Source organism: Panthera tigris, chromosome C2 (genome assembly GCF_018350195.1).
Source record: "Panthera tigris isolate Pti1 chromosome C2, P.tigris_Pti1_mat1.1, whole genome shotgun sequence".
Taxonomy (NCBI): domain Eukaryota; kingdom Metazoa; phylum Chordata; class Mammalia; order Carnivora; family Felidae; genus Panthera; species Panthera tigris.
In genome coordinates this window covers 142,343,101-142,362,725 of record NC_056668.1, presented here as the reverse complement: position 1 = coordinate 142,362,725, position 19,625 = coordinate 142,343,101, and the positions used below count along the sequence as shown (strand labels likewise).

Below are 19,625 nucleotides of genomic sequence, written 5' to 3'. Positions count from 1 at the left end.
GTATCAAAGAGGAATATCCACCTTACTTGAAAAGAATATTAAAACATTCTTCCCCTTTCCAACAGTATTATGTGAACCTGGATTTTTTTTTTTTTTAGTTGTGTATTTTGAGAGAGAGCATGCGCGTGCATGCACACACATACACGCGCGCGCACACACACACACACACACACACACACACGAGCGAGTAGGGGAGGGGCAGAGAGGAGAGAGAGAATCCCAGGCTGACCCCGTGCTGTCCATGCAGAGCGTGACACGAGGATCGATCTCATGAACTGCGAGATCGTGCTTGAGCAGAAATGAAGAGTTGGACGCTTAAGCGACTGAGCCACCCAGGTTCCCCAACCCGGGATTTTTTATATAATTCAATCAAATAAATCGTATCCTCAATTAGAGAAGTGGATGTGAAAATCTAGTTGTCTTCTAATAAGTCAGATATTAGAGATGACCAAAAATGTAAAAGTCTTTTTTCTCACTAAATATTTTATTTTTGGAAATGATTATGTTTCAATAATGTTATTTACGTTAACATGCAATGATTTTATTGTTTTAAGTTGAATTTAAATATTTTAAAGCTTTCTCAGTTTTACTTCCACTGTGATAAATACAGGTGTTAAACTTGTGTAAACAAAGGCCCTTTGAGGTCTTCTGTCATTTTTTGAGTGTAAGATCTTGAGTCTGAAAGTTGGAGCGGTGCTTCTCATTTAGCGGTTATCCATATGAATACTTCATTTTGGTTAGAATAATTATAAACCATAATATGATTTCCTCGTCTTGCTATTAATATAGTTACACCAAGTTGGCATAAATGTGGTAATGATAAGACAAGACTTTTTTTTCGGTGAAAACATCTTTGGGTCTTAACTGGAATTAAGTGAAAGGGCTAGATTTAACCAGCAATGTTGTTGGCAGTTTTTCCTTCCCTCCCTCCAGTCATCCCCTTATAGCTTTAGAGTATGTTGTCTTTTGAACTAACCTTGCAGAAAGGTTTCCGTTGAAAACTGGTTGCTTTGTTTCTCTTTTGGTGTTTTCAGTTACAACTAAATGTGTGTATTATACTCTAAGTCTCTTCTGTGACCCTGTATAAGTTATTAGCTTGGAAGATTAGGTAACGTAGAAGACTGTGATTGGCTGTACCATGAGAGCAACTTAGAAGAGTTCATCTGTGCAAAGCACAGTGACCTAAATCAGATATGTACTCACTGTCCCTGGAATCTTCAAGGGACTTAACAGCATTACGTTGTCAAAGACAAGGCATTTATACGTTACCATGGAAAGATTTCGCCTGGAGAAGAAGTTACCTGTATGTATCTAGTTGTGATCTTGTGTTTTATTTACAAACAGATTTGGCTTTTTCAGTTTAATAGTGAAACTTGAAGAAATGTCAGGCTTATTAGCACTGGCTTAGAATAGTATCATCCTCTGTGTCCTTGGCTGTGGAAGTCATCTGCTGAAAAGAGTAACTCCTTGTGAAAAGTTAGCAATGTTTGTGGCATCTTTATTATTCTATAAAATTTGGTTTTTGATCAGTTAATATTACTTGAATAAGGCTTTTAAAAATTCTTTTTGGCCAGGCTGTTGGGAAAGAGATTAATTTGTGGTAGGCATCTTCTGATGCTGTTTTAATAACAGATTTTGTAAATCTCAAGTGTCAAAAAAGGATGTGACTAGATTTATGAATATATTGTTAATCTTTGCCTTTCTTTTTTCCTCAATATTATGCCTTTGACATGTTAAAGTTTGACTTTTGATCATTTGGCCAAGAAAATACACATCACAGATTTTGCTTTTGCAGGTAGGAAAATGACTTAGGCGAAGAATTAGTGAAATGTGTTATGTAGTTATAAAATCTGTTTCAAATAAAACCTCATTTGTTTGATTATGCTGCGAATTCCTGCTTGTGAATTGAATTTAGGTTTTATCATGTGTCGATGATGGGCTTTTTTGTTTTTAAACCAATTTACTAAATTTCAAAATATTGAGTACCTTTGTATGTTTGAGCTTTAATTGTGTTCGTAAGGAGTTTTTGAGTGAATCCAGTATAAATTTTTAGCCGAGTGTCTTGTCCTTTGAAACATACTCGACGTTCAGGTATTTATTAGAGAACTTAACTAAGAGTCCTGCTCAATGTTAGGATATACTGGTGAGGAAAACAGACACGATTTCCTGCATCTTGGAACTTATTTTTCTACTGGAAGATAGTAGAAAGAAGTTAAATGAGTAGTTGCATAAACATGTCAAGAAAGCCAAAGAAGTAGTTACACAAATATGTGATTATGTTTTGAGAAACGGTATAAAGAAACAGTACTATGTGTCCTCAACATATGTTTTAGTGACCTTGGTCTGTTGTCTAGTGGATAAAGAACCCATCTAATTGGGACTAGAGACCTGGCGTTTAATTTTAGTTCTTTGACCAGCTCAGTGTGATCTTAAGTCACTTAAGCTTTGTGCGCGTGTGTGTGCGCGTGCATGTGTGTGTGTGTCAAATGTACATATAAAATCAGAAAATTGAACCAAAAAAGTAAAACCTGTCGATACCTATGAGGTCTCATTTATTCATTAGGAACGGAAAAGACAATTCATTCACCTCTGGATTTCTCATCACTGGGAGCCACGCAGCTGTAAAGTAATTGTTGAGCTGGACATTTGACTGTATTAGTTTTTCATTCTCTGATATATCCCTGGTACCTGGCATAATGCTTGGCACACAGTATACACTCACTAAATACTTGTTGAATGAATGGATGAGTTCCTTAATTGCTAGTCTTTAATTTTTTTTTTTCAACGTTTTTTATTTATTTTTGGGACAGAGAGAGACAGAGCATGAACAGGGGAGGGGCAGAGAGAGAGGGAGACACAGAATCGGAAACAGGCTCCAGGCTCTGAGCCATCAGCCCAGAGCCTGATGCGGGGCTGGAACTCACGGACCGCGAGATCGTGACCTGGCTGAAGTCGGACGCTTAACCGACTACGCCACCCAGGCGCCCCAATTGCTAGTCTTTAAATGAATGAGATTTCTTTCGTCATCTGTTGGATTTATGGGGATCCAGGGGTATTATCCAGGGGAAGAAGAGGCAAACAGACCATATTGCTAAGGGATTTCCTGCCTGTCTCCTGTTGGGTTTTCACTAGAAAAATGCAATGGAACTCTAAAAATACCTAGGTAATGAGAACCCCATGCTGACTGAAGATGGGGAATCATGATAGGAAACCTACTGGGCCTTCTTTTGCTGAAAAACATCTATTGGATCTTTGTGCGTGCATGGTTTCTTCCCTTTGGTACAGAATGCCTGTGCCTTTCTATGCATTTATACCACCAATGAAGTCTACATCGTTTCTTTAAAAACCTGTTTTGGAAATGGATTTTGTTACTATGCTTATTTCTGTTAATAACTATATACATACTTGATAACCCTAAAACAAGCGATTTCTGTATGTTTTTTTGGTGTGTATGTACTGAATTAGAATTTGGCATGAATGCATCTCCTCATAGAAATAAAGTAACAAATATTTGTGATTTATAATTTCAAGTAGAACCCTGATGAGGCTTTCCATTTGCCCATGACTCTTGTGCCTTATAATGAAGCGTGTGACAGTAGAGTGTCTCCAGTGATCCTCTTTACTGTTGGAGGCCATTACTTGCCAGTTTTTATTGCCCCATACCTCTTTCAGTTTTCTTACTCTTAACATTCTTTCATTTCTTCACTTTTTTCTTTTGAAATTTTTCTTTTAAAACTCATTGTCTTTAGTTTTAACGGTGGTATTTGAAATAAATTTCTGAAGGCTTTTTGTTACAGTGTTTGAATCTGCCCAGTTCCTCCTGTGTCTGGGGACAAAGCATTTTTCTCAAGGCTTCAAAATTTTCTTTTTTTTTTTTCCTGTGGGGATTGCATGATTGCCTGAGTTTAAAATTTTTAGTTACAGGCGCCTGGGTGGCTCAGTCAGTTAAGTGTGTTAAGTGTCTGACTCTTGATTTTGGCTGAGGTCATGATCTCAGGGTTCGTGAGATTGATGCCTGCTTTGGGCTCTGTTCTGACTGCGCAGAGCCTACTTGGGATTCTCTGTCTCCCTCTCTCTGCCCCTTCCCTGCTTGCATGTGCACGCTCTCTCTCTCTCTCTCTCTCTCAAATTAATAAACATTAAAAAAATAAAAATAATATTTGCAATTTTAAATTTGCAGTAATTTCCCATATACCTTTTATTTCTTTTCTGCTTTTTTTTTTTAGAGTAATGAATGAATTAAAAAATACTAAATGACTTCTTTAGAAACTATGAATATCATTCTTTGGCTCTTATTTTATGAAATGGTGGTCATTGATTATTGATCTCCCTTTAACTGGATTAGGAAAGATTATTTGCCTTACTCTTAAGCTTTTTGGCCATAAATTTAAAATTTTCTAATTAAGTTCACCTCTTGGTGGTAGTTGGGGATATGGTTGGGAATTGGAATTATTTGGAGGAAATTTGTATTTTGGGGGACAACATTGTTATTTATATATACTTTGGTAAATTACCTTGCACATTTTGAGGGTAATCTTCTAACATACAGATCAACTTTTAGAACTCTACTAATAAATTTGGGGTTCTGTGTATTACAATGAAAGTGTATAATAATTTTACAGTATTGTGAATTGGAATGTACTTTTCATTTTCTGAAGGATCAAAACCATGTAAATGAAGCTGGCAGTGGTCCCAGGCAGGCCTACTAAAATGATTAAGGGCACGAAGCAGTCTTTAGTGAAGAGCAGTTTAAATATGTAGGACTTCAGTCTGAATCATAACCCAAGGACGTGGTATTCAAACTTCGGTGTGCATCAGAATCACATAAGGAGGTCATTATACATAGACACACTCGTTCTTCATCTCAGCCTCCTGAATCAGCATGTCTAATGTAGAGCAACGGCGGGTGAATTTTAACAAGTTCTTTTAGGTATGTCTGAATTTACAATATGTTAAAAAAAACTCTTAAAAAATTTTGTTTAGGGGCGCCTGGGTGGCTCAGTTGGTTGTGCGCCAACTTCGGATCAGGTCACGATCTCGCGGTCCGTGAGTTCGAGCCCCGCATCGGGCCCCTGTGCTGACAGCTCAGAGCCCGGAGCCTGTTTCGGATTCTGTGTCTCCCTCTCTCTGACCCTCCCCCATTCATGCTCTGTCTCTCTCTGTCTCAAAAATAAATAAACGTTAAAAATAAAAAAATTTTGTTTATTGTTTATTTGTTTTTGAGGGAGGGAGAGAGAGTAAGTGGGAGAGGAGCAGAGAGAGAGGGAAACATGGAATCGGAAGCAGGCTCCAGGCTCCGAGCTGTCAGCATAGAGCCCGACGTGGGGCTTGAACTCACAAGCTATGAGATCATGACCTGAGCCGAAGTCAGACGCTTAACCCACTGAGCCATCCAGGTGCCCCCCCCCCCCCGCCCCCCGCCGCAATCCCTTAAAGTAATAGTTTTATATTGTTATGAAAGTTAGTTGCAGCATCTTGGCGTTTTCTCCTAGATACTTATGTAGGCATTTCCTGTAAATAATTCTATATGACCATAATACTGTTCAGGATACATTTTAAGCCTTCACTTCACTTTTAATTAGGAAACTAATAGATATTTGTTTGTAACTCATAAGGCTTATCTAATCTAGGGAAGCATTTTTTGTAGAAACACAGAATAGTTTCCTCATTTAGTTCAGTAAAAATGGGAGCCTTTTTGGTGGGTTATGCCCTGTGCTTGGCATTTTCATGTAGTATCTCCTCCCACCGTGCACCAAGATAGATAGGTAAATGACTTTCAGAACATGGCGTACTTAAGTCTCTGTATTCACACAGTTAAAATAAATCAAAGCAATGTAAACAATAATGAATTCAGAAGTCTGTCTCTACTGCCATGGGTAATAAGTTTTTCTTTTTCTTGTATGTCCTTCCCAGTGTTTTGTTATGCAAAATCAGATGTTCCTATTCTGGGGGTTTTCTTACACAGAAAGTGGCAGACCATATATATTGTTCTCTACCTTGGTGTATTTCATTTTATAATAGATCTTAGATATTTTTTCACGCCCGTACATAGACTGTCCTTGTTTTTTTTTTTTTCTTCCCCCCAGTAGCTTGGTATTCCATTGGTGTGTAGCCATACCTCTATTAAGGGACTCTTGGGTTGTGTCCAGTCTTTTCCCGTTATAAGCTGCAATAAATAAATAACCTTGTGCATGTGTCCTTTCATACATAGAGAATTTAAATTTTCATTATGATCTTTTATGGCTAATTCTTAAATCTATTTTCTTCTTTATTATGGAACACTGGTACTCTGAATAGTTACCTTATTTTATAAATAGAAATGGGATACAAATTCGACATTAAGGCAAAATAATTTTTTTAAGATTAGAGTGAGTCAGTCTTACATTGACATACTTTGGGTGCTTTTTTAATTCTTCCGTGTATTTGAATTTTCTCAATGCCTTAGCATTATTTCTTTTTAGGAAGACTTCATAGGCATCGGCCTATGTCACTTATCTGATGTTAAGAACATTTTGATGTCAGGGGTTGCTCTTTGCTGTTACTAGTTTTAGTTTTCCACTATATTCTTGGAGTTAAAAAATGAGGAAGAGTTTTTTTCTAGATGCTAATGTAAAAATAAGTGATATTTTAACAGATAGAAATTTGAATTCATTCTCTTTTTAAATGACTAAAATTAAACATGTTTGTAACAAAAAAAATCTACACACTACATGTGTGTGTAATTGCTTTCCTAATCATTAGTGTGAGACAGGGTTAGCTGTTTCAAAGTTAGCCTTCCGAGGATTTATTACATACGTGCATTTTTTTGTATATATGTTAACGCAAATGTAGTTTATATGGTATATTAACATACTTTATGTTATATATTTGAAGCATTATCCTAAAATGGTAGGATTTAAAATGCAGTCTATTTAATTCAGAAATGTATTACCCCCTTGAAGCATTGATGGCTTTGTTAGCGATTTTCAGTATTCAGCCTTATGCAGCCTGAATACTTTGTTGTATTACTCGTAATATGTCAAGATGACCAATTTGTGTGGCTTCCTTAATGTAAATGCATTTATAGCAGGTTGCCTTTTTGATTCATGTTGCACAGCTGTTGAAAAGCTATGAGAAATTTTTAAGAGAAGGGAGAAATGCAGACGAACCCTCCCCCCAACCCTGTCTTTACAGAACTAGTATTGTAAATTTTTAGACTTTAAAAGTTTGAACTTTAGTTTGTTCTGCAAGTTACACATGAAAACATTATTGTTGAAAGCCCAGTCACAATGAAATGATCTTCTTACTTGGCTTTAAGTGAAGTGACTTAGTTAAGGCTTCACAGACACTATGGAACGGGAGCAAAGCTGGGTGGGTCATGAGGGGATATGCTGATGGCACCCTTTTTTCAACATGCCACTTTTTGGACATATTGGGAGGATTTTTGTATGATAGATGTTTAGGTGTCCAACTTAAGCTATTTTTGAGTGTTAGCTGATCGCGTTGGTAATACATCTAAACATGTAAGTGTATCTGTGTAGAAAGAAAAGAGGTTTTTTTTGGTTAGGGTAAGAGAAAAATGTTTTGCTTCCTAGCTTTCTGTCTTGGCAATTGTTCCTGCTAATGAAAGTTTGGAATGAGAGCAGTTAATCCCTTTAAGAATACACAGTATGCTACCTCTTGGATAATTGTCCTTTAGGAGACTGCTTGTGTTTTGTACCTGGGCATGAAATCACTGGAGGAGAGCTACAAATTTCAGAGTGTGACATGCTTAATGGGTGGTAATTACTAACTACTCTTTCTTGTACTCTGTGTGTGTGTGTGTGTGTGTGTGTGTGTGTGTGTGTATTCCTATACTTTCTACTCTAGCCTTTCCTCATTACTAAGGGTGTATGATTGTTGTGAGGCAGTTTGAAGAACCATAAATCGTGTCTGTTTTTGGTCTTCTTTGTTAGTCCACTATATGAAAATATCTTGGAGTCTACACAGCCTGCTTCCCACTCCTTTAGATATGGAACCTTAGTAAGTCGTTTAGCTTCTCTGAGTTTTCTGTATTAAATTGAACACCAGTCCTTCAAAGTCCTATACAACAAACTCTTGATAGCCAAATCTATCTGATTATATATTTGGATATCTAACCTTCAGAAAGTAAGTTTGGATATCAAGATCTGCATTGCCTTAATGTACTGTTTCTTGGTTTCGGGGAAGTTTTGGGAAGCATATAATTGAGGGTTTGGGTAGCAGGGGATTTGTTTAAAAACTTAATCAGGGGCGCCTGGGTGGCTCAGTCGGTTAAGCGTCCGACTTCAGCTCAGGTCATGATCTCACGGTCCGTGAGTTCGAGCCCCGCGTCGGGCTCTGGGCTGATGGCTCAGAGCCTGGAGCCTGCTTCTGATTCTGTGTCTCCCTCTCTCTCTCTGCCCCTCCCCTGTTCATGCTCTGTCTCTCTCTGTCTCAAAAATAAATAAACGTTAAAAAAAAAAAATTTAAAAACTTAATCAAATTGTTTCAGTTTCTGAATTTTCAGAACTTAGACACAGAGTTTAGATAATAAGGAACAGTTGTGTATGAATCTAGTGTATATATTGAAAAAAGGTATACACAAAAGTGTGATACTGTAGATCAGAAGTAGGAGGAGATTTCAGAAGATCATTTTAACCAACGTCCTATTTGATTCTTTCTTAAACTAGTCTTTCAGTTTATGCTTGGACATTGACAGTGGTTAGAAGCTAACTGCGTTACGGTTCTTTCTGGTTTATTCTGAGTGTTAGAGGAGATCCTGGACTATTAAGATCACCCATAAAAATGGGAATGGCTGAAAATGTGTCTTGCAAAACTTGAAAAGTACTAGAATTGGATGGATAAAAAAGTATTCTAGAAAAGTAATATTCAGTGGACCATTAATAATGTAATTAATGTTGCTATTATTATTATTATTATTATTATTATTATTTAATTCTCTTCTATAACTCCAGTGGTCTCTGTTGCCTGCAAAAGTACCAATCATAGCATAAGGACCTTCAAAGAGAATGAATTAGATTCATTTTCTTTCTTGAAAGCTCTTTACTCCTGCTTTTGGAAGGTTTGTGATACTTTGATTCCATCTGAGCCAGAACAGGGCCCATTTCCTGTTGCCCATCCTTTTGCCTGCTTCGAACAACTGGATCCAGGGTATCCACCTGTGTCTTCGTCAAGCCCCCAGCCCCTTCCAGGTCATTTCTGGCTCTTAGCTTCTTCCCTGACCATCCTTTTCCTTGCATTCATGTTTTGCTTTGATTCTTTGGCAAAAGCGTCATAGGCTGGGCCCTCTCCGGTGTGATTGGTTTGCTGAACGACGTTTCGTATCCTGGGTTCCTCAGTGGGCCGCGTATGCAGCACAGACTCTGTGGGCTGCTCCGTGTTCCTCTCGAAGTTCAGCCGGGCTTGTGCAGTATCGGCCAGCTCTTCCTCGGATCCTTGGCATCTCTTTGCAAACGCTTGAAAGTCTTCCTTCAGCGTGTCTCCCCGGTCCCAGGCTTGGTTGGACATAGCAGAGTCCTTGTCCACTGTTGCCTCCTTGTACACTGTTCCCTAGTATTAAAATGGAATAGACTTTGCTGAGGAACTGCAAGTGGTGGCGTCCTCCTTGCCCGCCCAGTCTGGGTGCCCCTGTGGTGGTCGTGTTAGACAAGGTGCAAGGCCTCCGAGCGTTGGGAAACGTTGGCCAGGCCGAATATTTCCTTGCACAGCTACAGTTGGCGCATGCCGGGCCAGGGTCCAGGGAGGGCTACAGCTCAAATTGAAGACTTTTCGAGGGAAGGGAATTTGCTCATCTGTCTCTCTCTGTGGCACAGAATCTCGAGCGTAATAACGTTTCTTTCAAAGTTAAGTTAGAAGCTTCAGAAGGGAAGTTAAAGCTAAAATTTTATTCTCTTAAAAACAGTCTCTGCAATATTTTACGATATAGATGTTTCTTTTTGTTGAACTGAGGAAGGGAACAAATATGAAGGTAGACTTAGACAACTCAAAGTTAGGATCTCCTTAAAGGTTAAAGTTTGTCACGGCTTTTTCTTGGCAGAGAAATGAAAAGTTCTTCTTAACTTTGATTGGCCCTTGATTAATTTGCAAGTGGAAGTGGTGCTGCATATTTAATCTATAGACTCATTTTTGATCATTTTATGTGGAACCATAATACAACCCAGTATAGCTGCATTCGGTGTTCACTTTTAACTAGAGGACCTAAGAGCAGAGAACAATAAAGAAAACATTCCATATTGATATCTAAGGGTCACCCCTCAGCCCCAGTTTTCTCTCATTTCTGATCTGGATGGTCTTTCTGTTGAAGTGAATATACGTACCAGTTACTTAGTAAACTGCCATAGAAGGACCAGTGAAAAATTGTCACCTCAATTCTTACCAAGAAATTTTGAAATAATCTTCTGTGGATTGGGGGGGAGAAAAGCCTAGAAAAATAATTTAAAAAGAATGCAGTTAGCTATAATAAGAATTGAATTATTTGCGAGGTTCTTTGCGAGGAAGGTAATCTGTTATCTGTTTTTTAACTATTTCAAACAATGCCCTTATTTAGTAGAAGGTCTTTGGTGTATATTGATGTCATGAGTAAATGAGAATAATTTCATTTTAGGGTCCTGATGAAGAAGCCGTTGTGGATCTTGGCAAAACCAGCTCAACTGTGAATACCAAGTTTGAAAAAGAAGAACTAGAAAGTAAGTTTGTTTAAAATACCCTGTGTATAGCAGGATAAATTACTAATGAAAGTTTGTTACTGTTCTTTAAACTTTACCTGCTATTTGTGGAACTTTTCGTTTTTGTGAGGTAGAGCATACAATTTGGGAGAATGTTTTAACGCTTTTCTAAATATAGTTTAAGGGATAATACAGCAAACACCCATGTAACCATACTCATATCTGTTAATAGAACATTCCTTGATTATCTTTGTTGAAAGTATTGACATAACGTAGATTTCAGAATCTATGGTTTTCAGACTTCATTGGTGGTTACCATTACTTGCCTTGGGAAATTAAAATACCACAGTTGCAAAATCAGTTGATTCTTTTTTTTTTTTTTTTCATTTCTAGCAAGCTACGTAATATGTGTTTTTAGCAAACTAGAGTGCCAGACTAATAAGCTGCAGTTATCACTAGTTGTCATCTAGATGTTCATATTCTAGGTCTGTTACATCAGCCTTTTGAAGTGCTGTAATAACCTCAGCATAGAATTATGGAGCAAATGAATTATTTGCTAGTCTGTCTTCCAGGAACAAGTCTTGGCAAATGGTTTCTTTTTTTTTTTTTTCCTTTTGAAATAATTTTGGATTTACAGAAGAGTTGCAAAGATAGTACAGAGTGTTCCTGTATACCCTTCACCCAGCTTTTTTAAATTTTAGCATGACCATCGTAAGTTAATGAAAATGAAGAAAGATATTGGTATATTTCTGTTAACTAGAATACAGATTTTATTCGGATTTCACCAGTTTTTGTACTGATATGCATTTTCTGTTCCAGGATCCAGTTGAACAGTTCAGGATCTGGTAGTACATGTAGTTGTCCCATCTCCTTGGTCTTCTCTAGGACGGTTTCTTGGTCTCTCCTTGTTTTTCATGACCTCAGCATATTTGAAGGGTAGTGATTAGAGAATGTCTCTAAGTTTGGGTTTGTCTAATGTTATATGAACAGACTGAGATGATAGATATTTGGGGAACAAACCTCAGAAGTGACATGCTCTTTTCAAGGTATCATGTCAGAGGACGCATATCAACGTGACTTCCTGGTGACGTTAACCTTGAATACTTGGTTAGGGTGGTGTTTGTGGCAAATGTTTTGATAGATTTATTTTGGGGTCTTTTTGGGAACTACATTTTTAAGTTACAGCTTTTTGTGAAAGCTGGTACCATATGGGGGCCTTAATCTGTTGCTCTTAAAAAGGACATGGAAAGAGGCAAATAAGTCTTCTCCATATTATGAGATGAAAGAAAGCCCTGTTTATTAAAATTGACTTTATTTTTTATTTTTTAATGTTTATTAATTTTTGAAAGAGAGAGAGAGAGAGAGAGACAGAGCATGAGCAGGGGAGGGGCAGAGAAGGAAACAGAGAATTTGAAGCAGGCTCCAGGCTCTGAGCTGTCAGCATAGAGCCCTACGTGGGGCTCAAACCCATGAGTTGTGAGATCATGACCTAAGCTGAAGTCGGACACTCAATCAAGTGAGCCACCTAGACACCCCTAAAATTGACTTTGAAAGTCTAGGCTTACTAGGGCTTCTAGAAGGAACCTCTGCTATCTATAAGTTTAAGGTTAGATTTTGTGAATTCCAGGGACTAGGGCAGTTGAAATGTTTAGCAATAATTTTATCAATTAAAATGTGTGGTGAATCCATCATTTAACATTTAATGTCACCCCTCAAATATGTGTGACCCAGAACGTGAAGAGCAGACTTAGCTATATGTTTGTTCTTTTGCTTCCCTTGTTTACCCCAGAGCCTTTAGCTTTACGCACCTTGTATGTATCTAAATTTCAGTATCAAGTTTGAGGAAGAGATTAAGTTTATCTCAGAGTTTGTCTGAATAGGTCTTTGACAGAATAAAGTTAAAGGTTAAAGAAAAAGGAAAGAAAAAGTTATAGCAGAGGACACCAAGGGTGATAATAAGAGCCAAATAAACGATAAGGCTTGAGCTCCCAATCTTCGGATTCTGGCATATTCCCGTTTATCTATTCTTTCTAAATTGGAAACTCCTATAATTTATTTTCACTTGGTGTACTGGGGCTATGTGCCAGAACCCATTAATACTAATTTGAGTACAACTTTGTAATTCCCAGGGCACAGTGATGAGAATGTGACTCTTTAATTGACATTTTTCCGTAGTGTTCAAAAGAACATAGTTTCACTAAAATTAGATAGTAATCATGAGTTTTGTTATAATTTTTTTTTTTACTTACTGAAGTACAATTTATTTAACGTAAATTTTATCATCTTACAGTGTATAAATTAGTGGTACCTGGGTGGTTCAGGTGGTTAAGTGTCCAACTCTTTTTTTATGTTTATTTATTTTTGAAGGAGAGAGAGCCAGAGTGTATGTAGGGTGGGGGTGGGGGCAGAGAGAGAGAGGGAGACACAGAATCTGAAGCAGGCACCAGGCTCTGAGCTGTCAGCACAGAGCCCAGCTCGGGGCTCGAACCCACAAACCACGAGATCATGACCCGAGCCAAAGTCAGACGCTCAACTGACTGAACCACCCAGGCGCTCCTGCATCCAGCTCATGATTTCAGCTCAGGTCATGATCTCATGGTCGGGGTCTGGGCTGAGCGTGGAGCCTTCTTGGGATTCTCTCTCTCCATCTCTCTCTGTACCCTTCCCCTGCTTGTGCTCGCTCCCTCTCTCTTTCTCTTTCAAAATAAATACAGAAACATTAAAAAAATAAAGTGTGTAATTAATTTTTTAGAGTATGTTCACTGTATTGCATAGCCATCATCACACTAATTCCAGAACATTTTCGTCATTGCTTCCCCCACCCCCCCCCCCCACCCCAGTGCTATATAAATGATTTTTAATTTTGGGATTCTCTGGTAACATTAAAAAATATTGGTAGTTAATTTCTACAATTTTTTTTTTTTTTTTTTTTTTAAATCTAGGGCCTACCATATATTAGGCAGAGTACTAGGTCCTGGAGGATGTTTAAGCAGATAATTTTAATTCATTGTATTTCTGTAGGTCTAGTTCTCTTTTACTTTGAATGTGATTACTTAGTTTACTGATATTAATATATTGGTAACTGAAACAAATCAAGAGTGTCACCTTTTTCAAACTTAGCTGGGTATGTGTGTTTTGGGCAATTCAAATTTTTTGCTGCTCTGGATATTTGTAAATGACTGCAGAATTGCTAGGAGTATTGATTTTGGGGTTACAAATAAATTTTAGCAAGTTGGCAAACTGGAAAATAAAGAATTCACAAATAATGAGGATTGGCTGTACATTCAAATCTCATGTAAAGATGAAGATCTTGAATTTTCTTGAAGTATTTATTTTCTGGCCATTTTAATGAAATTTTTAGGAAAAGAGTGTCCTTGACTATTCATATTTTAGCGTGTTAATTTTTAAATGTACATAATGACAAATAGCAGCTGTGTGTCAGAAGGCTTTTGCATGCTTGCAAGTTAGTTAAATTTGTAGCCCACCACCCTTTTCACTTCACACAGCTTAGATAGGAACTTTACTTAAACTATTTAAGAAATCAAGTTCATGCCTCAGTATTTGACATAGTGCTGCTAGCTGTCCTAGTTCCCTGATTAAGTTTTATTTAGTGGGCAAAAGCAGAGACTGCCTTTTATAACTGTTTTGTTAGTTACAATACAAACTCAGAATAATGCAGCATCAGCAGTGACCTTTTATATTCCAGAAGCATATGATAACCTTATTGTATTGCCCCCCCCCCATCTGACAATTCATGCCCTTTAATTGGAATATTTGGACCATTTACATTTAATGTAACTTTCAGGAATTTGGACCTTACTGATTTGGGATTTTCAAAACTTTAATAAATATTTATAAATGTCCATTTGTGAATATTGATTATAAAGTATTACCATTAAGACATATCTCTTAAGAATCTCTGTCACCTAGGGTTGACATTAAATGTAGATGGAATAAATTTATGTCTGCATAGTATGAGTTCTTTCTCAAAATACGTTTTTAGCCTTGCAAACTAATGCTTACACAAGTAACCTGTTTATCTAGTATGTTTATCAGTCAGTGGTGTTAACCCATGATGTAACATTCTGTTTAGTGCTCTGTAAAATAAAAGAACAGGAAATAACACTGTTAATTACATTAACTTATATATAATTCTTTTTTATCAAAGTAAAATTTGGTATACTATTGTGTATATTACCTTTGTCCCTTTTGGAAAACCAGTAATGTTTCTGAACTTTTGGCTAGGTCATCGAGCTGTTTATATTGGTGTTCACGTCCCGTTTAGTAAAGAGAGTCGTCGGCGTCACAGGCACCGGGGACACAAACATCACCACCGGAGGAGAAAAGATAAAGAATCAGATAAAGAAGATGGACGGGAGTCTCCTTCCTATGGTAAGAGAAGACAGTAGTTCTCTGTTAACACTTTAAAATTCTCTCCCGGAAAGCTTTGTCAAAAAAGTGGAATATTTTCTTTCTTAAATTTTATGTCTGCTGTAATTTAGACATACATATTTTATAAGTCTTGAAGAATACTAATTGAAGTAATATTTTTTCTACAAGAAAGATACTTAGTTTATAGGCTAAGGTCTACTTAGGAGAAGTGAAAAAAGGAAGGGCCTTTGTTTTCTTCATTGTATTCCAGCTTTGGAATCATAATAATTGAGTCTTGACATGTACACTTCAGTTTGGGTTTTATTTCTTTTCTCTATTACTTATCTCATCATTTATATATGCAGGGAACAAATATCTGGAATCTTCAGGCTCCTGGACAAGATTAAATTTTTTTTTCATTTTTAAATACATTTTTTGGCTAGAAAATTTTATCCACTAAGTTGAACTACTCAGTTATCTGTGCAAATAAGAGTGCTCTGATTTGATAGTATTGTCTATGAAAGGACAAGATTTTTGTTTGAAAGTAGACAAATATAGAAGTGCCAATAGATGGGAAATCAGGAAAAAAAAAAAGGCATAGTGTAGAGGAAAGAGAATGTTATAATAAATATTAGTAGTACTGATTTAAGTGGCCCTAAGAAATGCATATGGTGAGAGCCAGATAAAACAGCTGTGCAGCCTGAGGAGGACTCTTAAGACATTGCAGGTAGTGGACATCGAAGGCATCATTATTTTTTTAGGACATCATGGGCCTACATGGCCATCTCTACACGGGTCCTATGTGCATTCTAGAAAAGTTACGTGAGCAGTACCCTGTAGGCACTTGTGTGCTATGCCAAAGGACCATTTTTGTGAAGAAGAGGGAATGATGCCTATGTGTAATACAGCTACAGCATGTACGTTATGCCTTGCCAATTCTGTGCTAAACATTCCACCAAGCTCTTGACATACACCCTTTGATTTAATCCTCTCTGCACTTTTAATATAATTTTATTTTTCGTTTTTATTTTAATTCCAGTTAGTTAACATGCAGTGTTATTCTAGTTCCAGGTGTGTGATATAGTGATTCAGTTCCACACATTACCCAGTGTTTATCATGACAAACACACTCCTTAATCCCCATCGTATCTAACTCATCCCCCTAATCCTTTCCCTTCTGGTGACCATCAGTTTGTTCTCTGTAATTAAGAGTCAGTTTCTTGGTTTGTCTCTCTGTCTCTCTTTTTCCCGTTGCTTGTTTTGTTTCTTAAATTCCACCTATGAGTGAAATCATATGGTATTTGTCTTTAATTGACTTATTTCACTTAGCATTATACTCTGACTCCATCCATGTCATTGCAAATGGCAAAATTTCATTCTTTTTTATGGCCCAATAATGTTCCATTGTATATATATACCACATCTTTTTTAATCCTCTCTGCACTTCTTAAAAGACAGATATTGTTTTCAGTGTGTAGATGGAGACACTTCAGCTTAGAGAGACTAAGTGTGATGGGAATCTCTTAAAAAGCTGTACTAAAAGATAGTACATATATAAAACAGTAATTTGCAGACATTGGACAACAGGCAGTATGGGACTCTGACCTCTGAGAGAGGGGAAGCAAGATGAGCCTTGTGCTTGTCTGAGCATATTACCTAGAGACAGTTTTTCCAGGCCACAGCACAGGAAGGGAATCTGGAACAGAACCTTCCTTGAAGGCTCTCAGAGTTGAGATGGAGATTGGAATTTGGGAAGGCCAAAGAAGCTAGTCAGGTGTGGAGTGCCAGAGAATAGAGAGCTGTACACAGAGACGGTTCCAAAGGTTGAAGAAAGATCCTTTGAATCTTTGGTGGAGTACTAGTTAAAGCCAAAGGAAACTACTTGGGGCCTGAGAAGTAACCATCAGAAGGCAGTAGGCTAACTAGTTCTTGGATTTCACGTAAGACTGGGAATAGGGTGTGTTCCCATCAGTCAGAGTGGAAAGACCTTGACATACAGGGCATTGTGTAGAGTTCTCAGAAGGGTATTGCCATAATAGCAGGTCTTAATTAGTTTTGCACTAAAAACTGCAGTAGATCTCCAAAAATTTTTAAAGCAGGTCTTGAAAGAATTAAATTAAAGGTCTTTGCCAGAACAAAGTATAATACTACTACAAGAAATACTGTAAAATCTAGCACTTAAACGTGTAAAGTTCACACTATCTGATATCTACAAATTACTTGAAATATGAAAAATAGGAAGATATGAGCCATAACCAAGAGAAATAAATCAGTAGAAACAGATCCAGAAATGACAGAATGGATAGAATTAGAAAACAGCATGTTAAAGCAACTACACTGTTTACTTTGAATGTTCAAGAAGATAGAGGAAGATGTAACTGTGATGAACAGAGAATTCGGAAATGTAAGAAAGCCCAAATGGAACTTCTAGAGATGAAAAATAAGGTATCTTAAATTAAAAATACCCTAGGTAAGATTAACAGAGGATTTGACTCAACAGAAAAAAAGGATCAGTGATTTTGAAGACAATAGTGATAGAAACTACCCCAAAGTGAAACAGAAAAGCCTAGAGTGAATAGAGCATCAATAATTTGTAGACCAATATCAGTTAGTCTAATATATGTATAATTGGAGTGCCGGAAAGGAGGGTGGCAGAAAAGAAATTTGAAGAAATACTAGTTGAAAAATTTCTAAATTTAGTGAAAACTCTGAACACACAGGTTCAAGGAGTGCAACAAAACTTAAGAAGAAATATGAAGAGAACCCCACAAAGGCACATAAAAATTAAATTGCTGAAACCGGGGTGTAACAATCCTAAATGAATATGCGTGTAGTAAAAGCTTCAAAATACATGAAGCAAAACTGATAAAATTGAAAAGATAGATAAATGTATTGTTGTTGGATACATTTATAAGGTTGTAGATTTCAACTCTCTTTTGTCAGTAATGGATAGAACAAGTTAAAAAATCAATAAGGATATAGAATACCTAAATAACATTATCAGATGGATTGATATTCACATTCGTTGAGCCCTGCACCCAACAAAAGCAGAATATTCTAGTCCATAAACAAGTCTTAATACATTTAAAAGATTGAAAGTGTATTCTCTGACCACAGTAGAATTAAACTACAATAACATCAAGAAAAATCCCCAGATATTTGGAAATTAAACAAGATGCTTCTCAATAACCCATGTGTTAAAAGCAGTCACAACAGAAATTAGGAAATATTTTGAACTCATAAAAATAAAACACAGTACTGGCAATAATTGAGATAAAATCTTGTGAAGTGAGAACATGCTTCTGATGTGCAGGTTCCTTTAGCATGGTACTGTGCAAAGTTAGACGGCCCATATATATTGAGAATTGTTAGATGCAGCCAAAGCAATGAGTCGAGGAATATTTATAGCACTTAACCCTTATATTAGAAAAGGAACATCTGAAATGAGTGACTTACATTTCTAACTTAAGAAACTAAGAGAAAACATAGAGCATAGTAAACCAAAGTAAGGAAAACAAAGGGAAAATATAAACCAAAGCAGAAATGAATAAAATAAAACTCAGAAAAACAATAGCAGAAATCAGACTGAAATCTGATTCTTTGAAAAAACCAGTAAAATTGATAAACTTGTAGCTAGAGTGATTAGGAGGGGAAAAAAAGATATAAATTACCAGTAGCAGAATATTTCTGTACATATACTACAGATATTAAAAGACTAATGAGGGAATATTATGAATGATGTTATGCCAACAAAATTGATAATGTAGATGAGATGGGGAAATTCGTTAAGAATAAAAGCTACTAAAAAATGATAACCTAAATTACCCTGTATGTATAAAGAAATTAAATTTGTAGTCTAAAACAGTTCAACAGTGGAAATTTACTCCCACAGAGCTCATGGATGAATTCCATCAAACTTGTAAGGAAGAAATTACACAGACTTCCAGACAATTGAAGATGAAGGAACACTTCCTAATTCATTTTTATGAACCCAGCATTACCTTGATACAAAAATTAGATACAGATGTTATAAGAAAATGAAATTACAAACTAAATATTTCCCATGAATGTAGTTTCAGAAATTCTTAGCAAACTAAAAACGCATTTTATACAGCAGTATCTAAAGAGGATACTATGACTGTGTTAGGGGGAATAATGCCTACCAAGATGTCCCAATTCCTAATGCCTGGAACTTGTGAATGTTAATCTTATAGCAAATTTGAATTTACAGATGTGATTAAGTTAAGGATTTTGAGATAGGGAAGTTATAGTGGATAATACAGGTTGGCCAGTTACAATCACAGGGGTCCTTAGTAAGAGGCAGTCCAAAGATCAAAGAAGTAGTGGATGTGACCACAGAAGCAAGTGATTGTAGTAAGGGGGAAGTGTTCAGACCCAAAGAATGTAGGCAGCTTCCAGAAGCGAGAAAAGGTAAGGAAATGGATTTTCCCCTAGAGCCTGCAGAAGGAACCAGCCCCATGAGGTTAGTACTGTAAGACTCCAGAATTATATATAAGAGAATAAATTTGTGTTTATGCCACCAGGCTTGTGGTAATTTGTTACAACAGCAATAGGAAATTAGTGTGATAA

General features: G+C 36.9%; 1 protein-coding gene and 1 pseudogene across 5 annotated transcripts in view; one reads left to right on the top strand and one right to left on the bottom strand.

Annotated features, from left to right (window-relative positions):
• The window catches only part of SLC4A7 (solute carrier family 4 member 7), a 111,693-nt gene that overhangs the window by 32,381 nt on the left and 59,687 nt on the right, over positions 1-19,625 (top strand). For all 5 annotated transcript variants that reach the window (XM_042956780.1, XM_042956778.1, XM_042956777.1 and 2 more), the window contains exons 2-3: positions 10,604-10,685; positions 14,910-15,056. In XM_042956780.1, the coding sequence (XP_042812714.1) occupies positions 10,604-10,685; positions 14,910-15,056 (229 nt within the window). The remainder of the gene's footprint in view (positions 1-10,603; positions 10,686-14,909; positions 15,057-19,625) is intronic.
• On the bottom strand, positions 8,966-10,578 carry LOC122230650 (annotated as a pseudogene).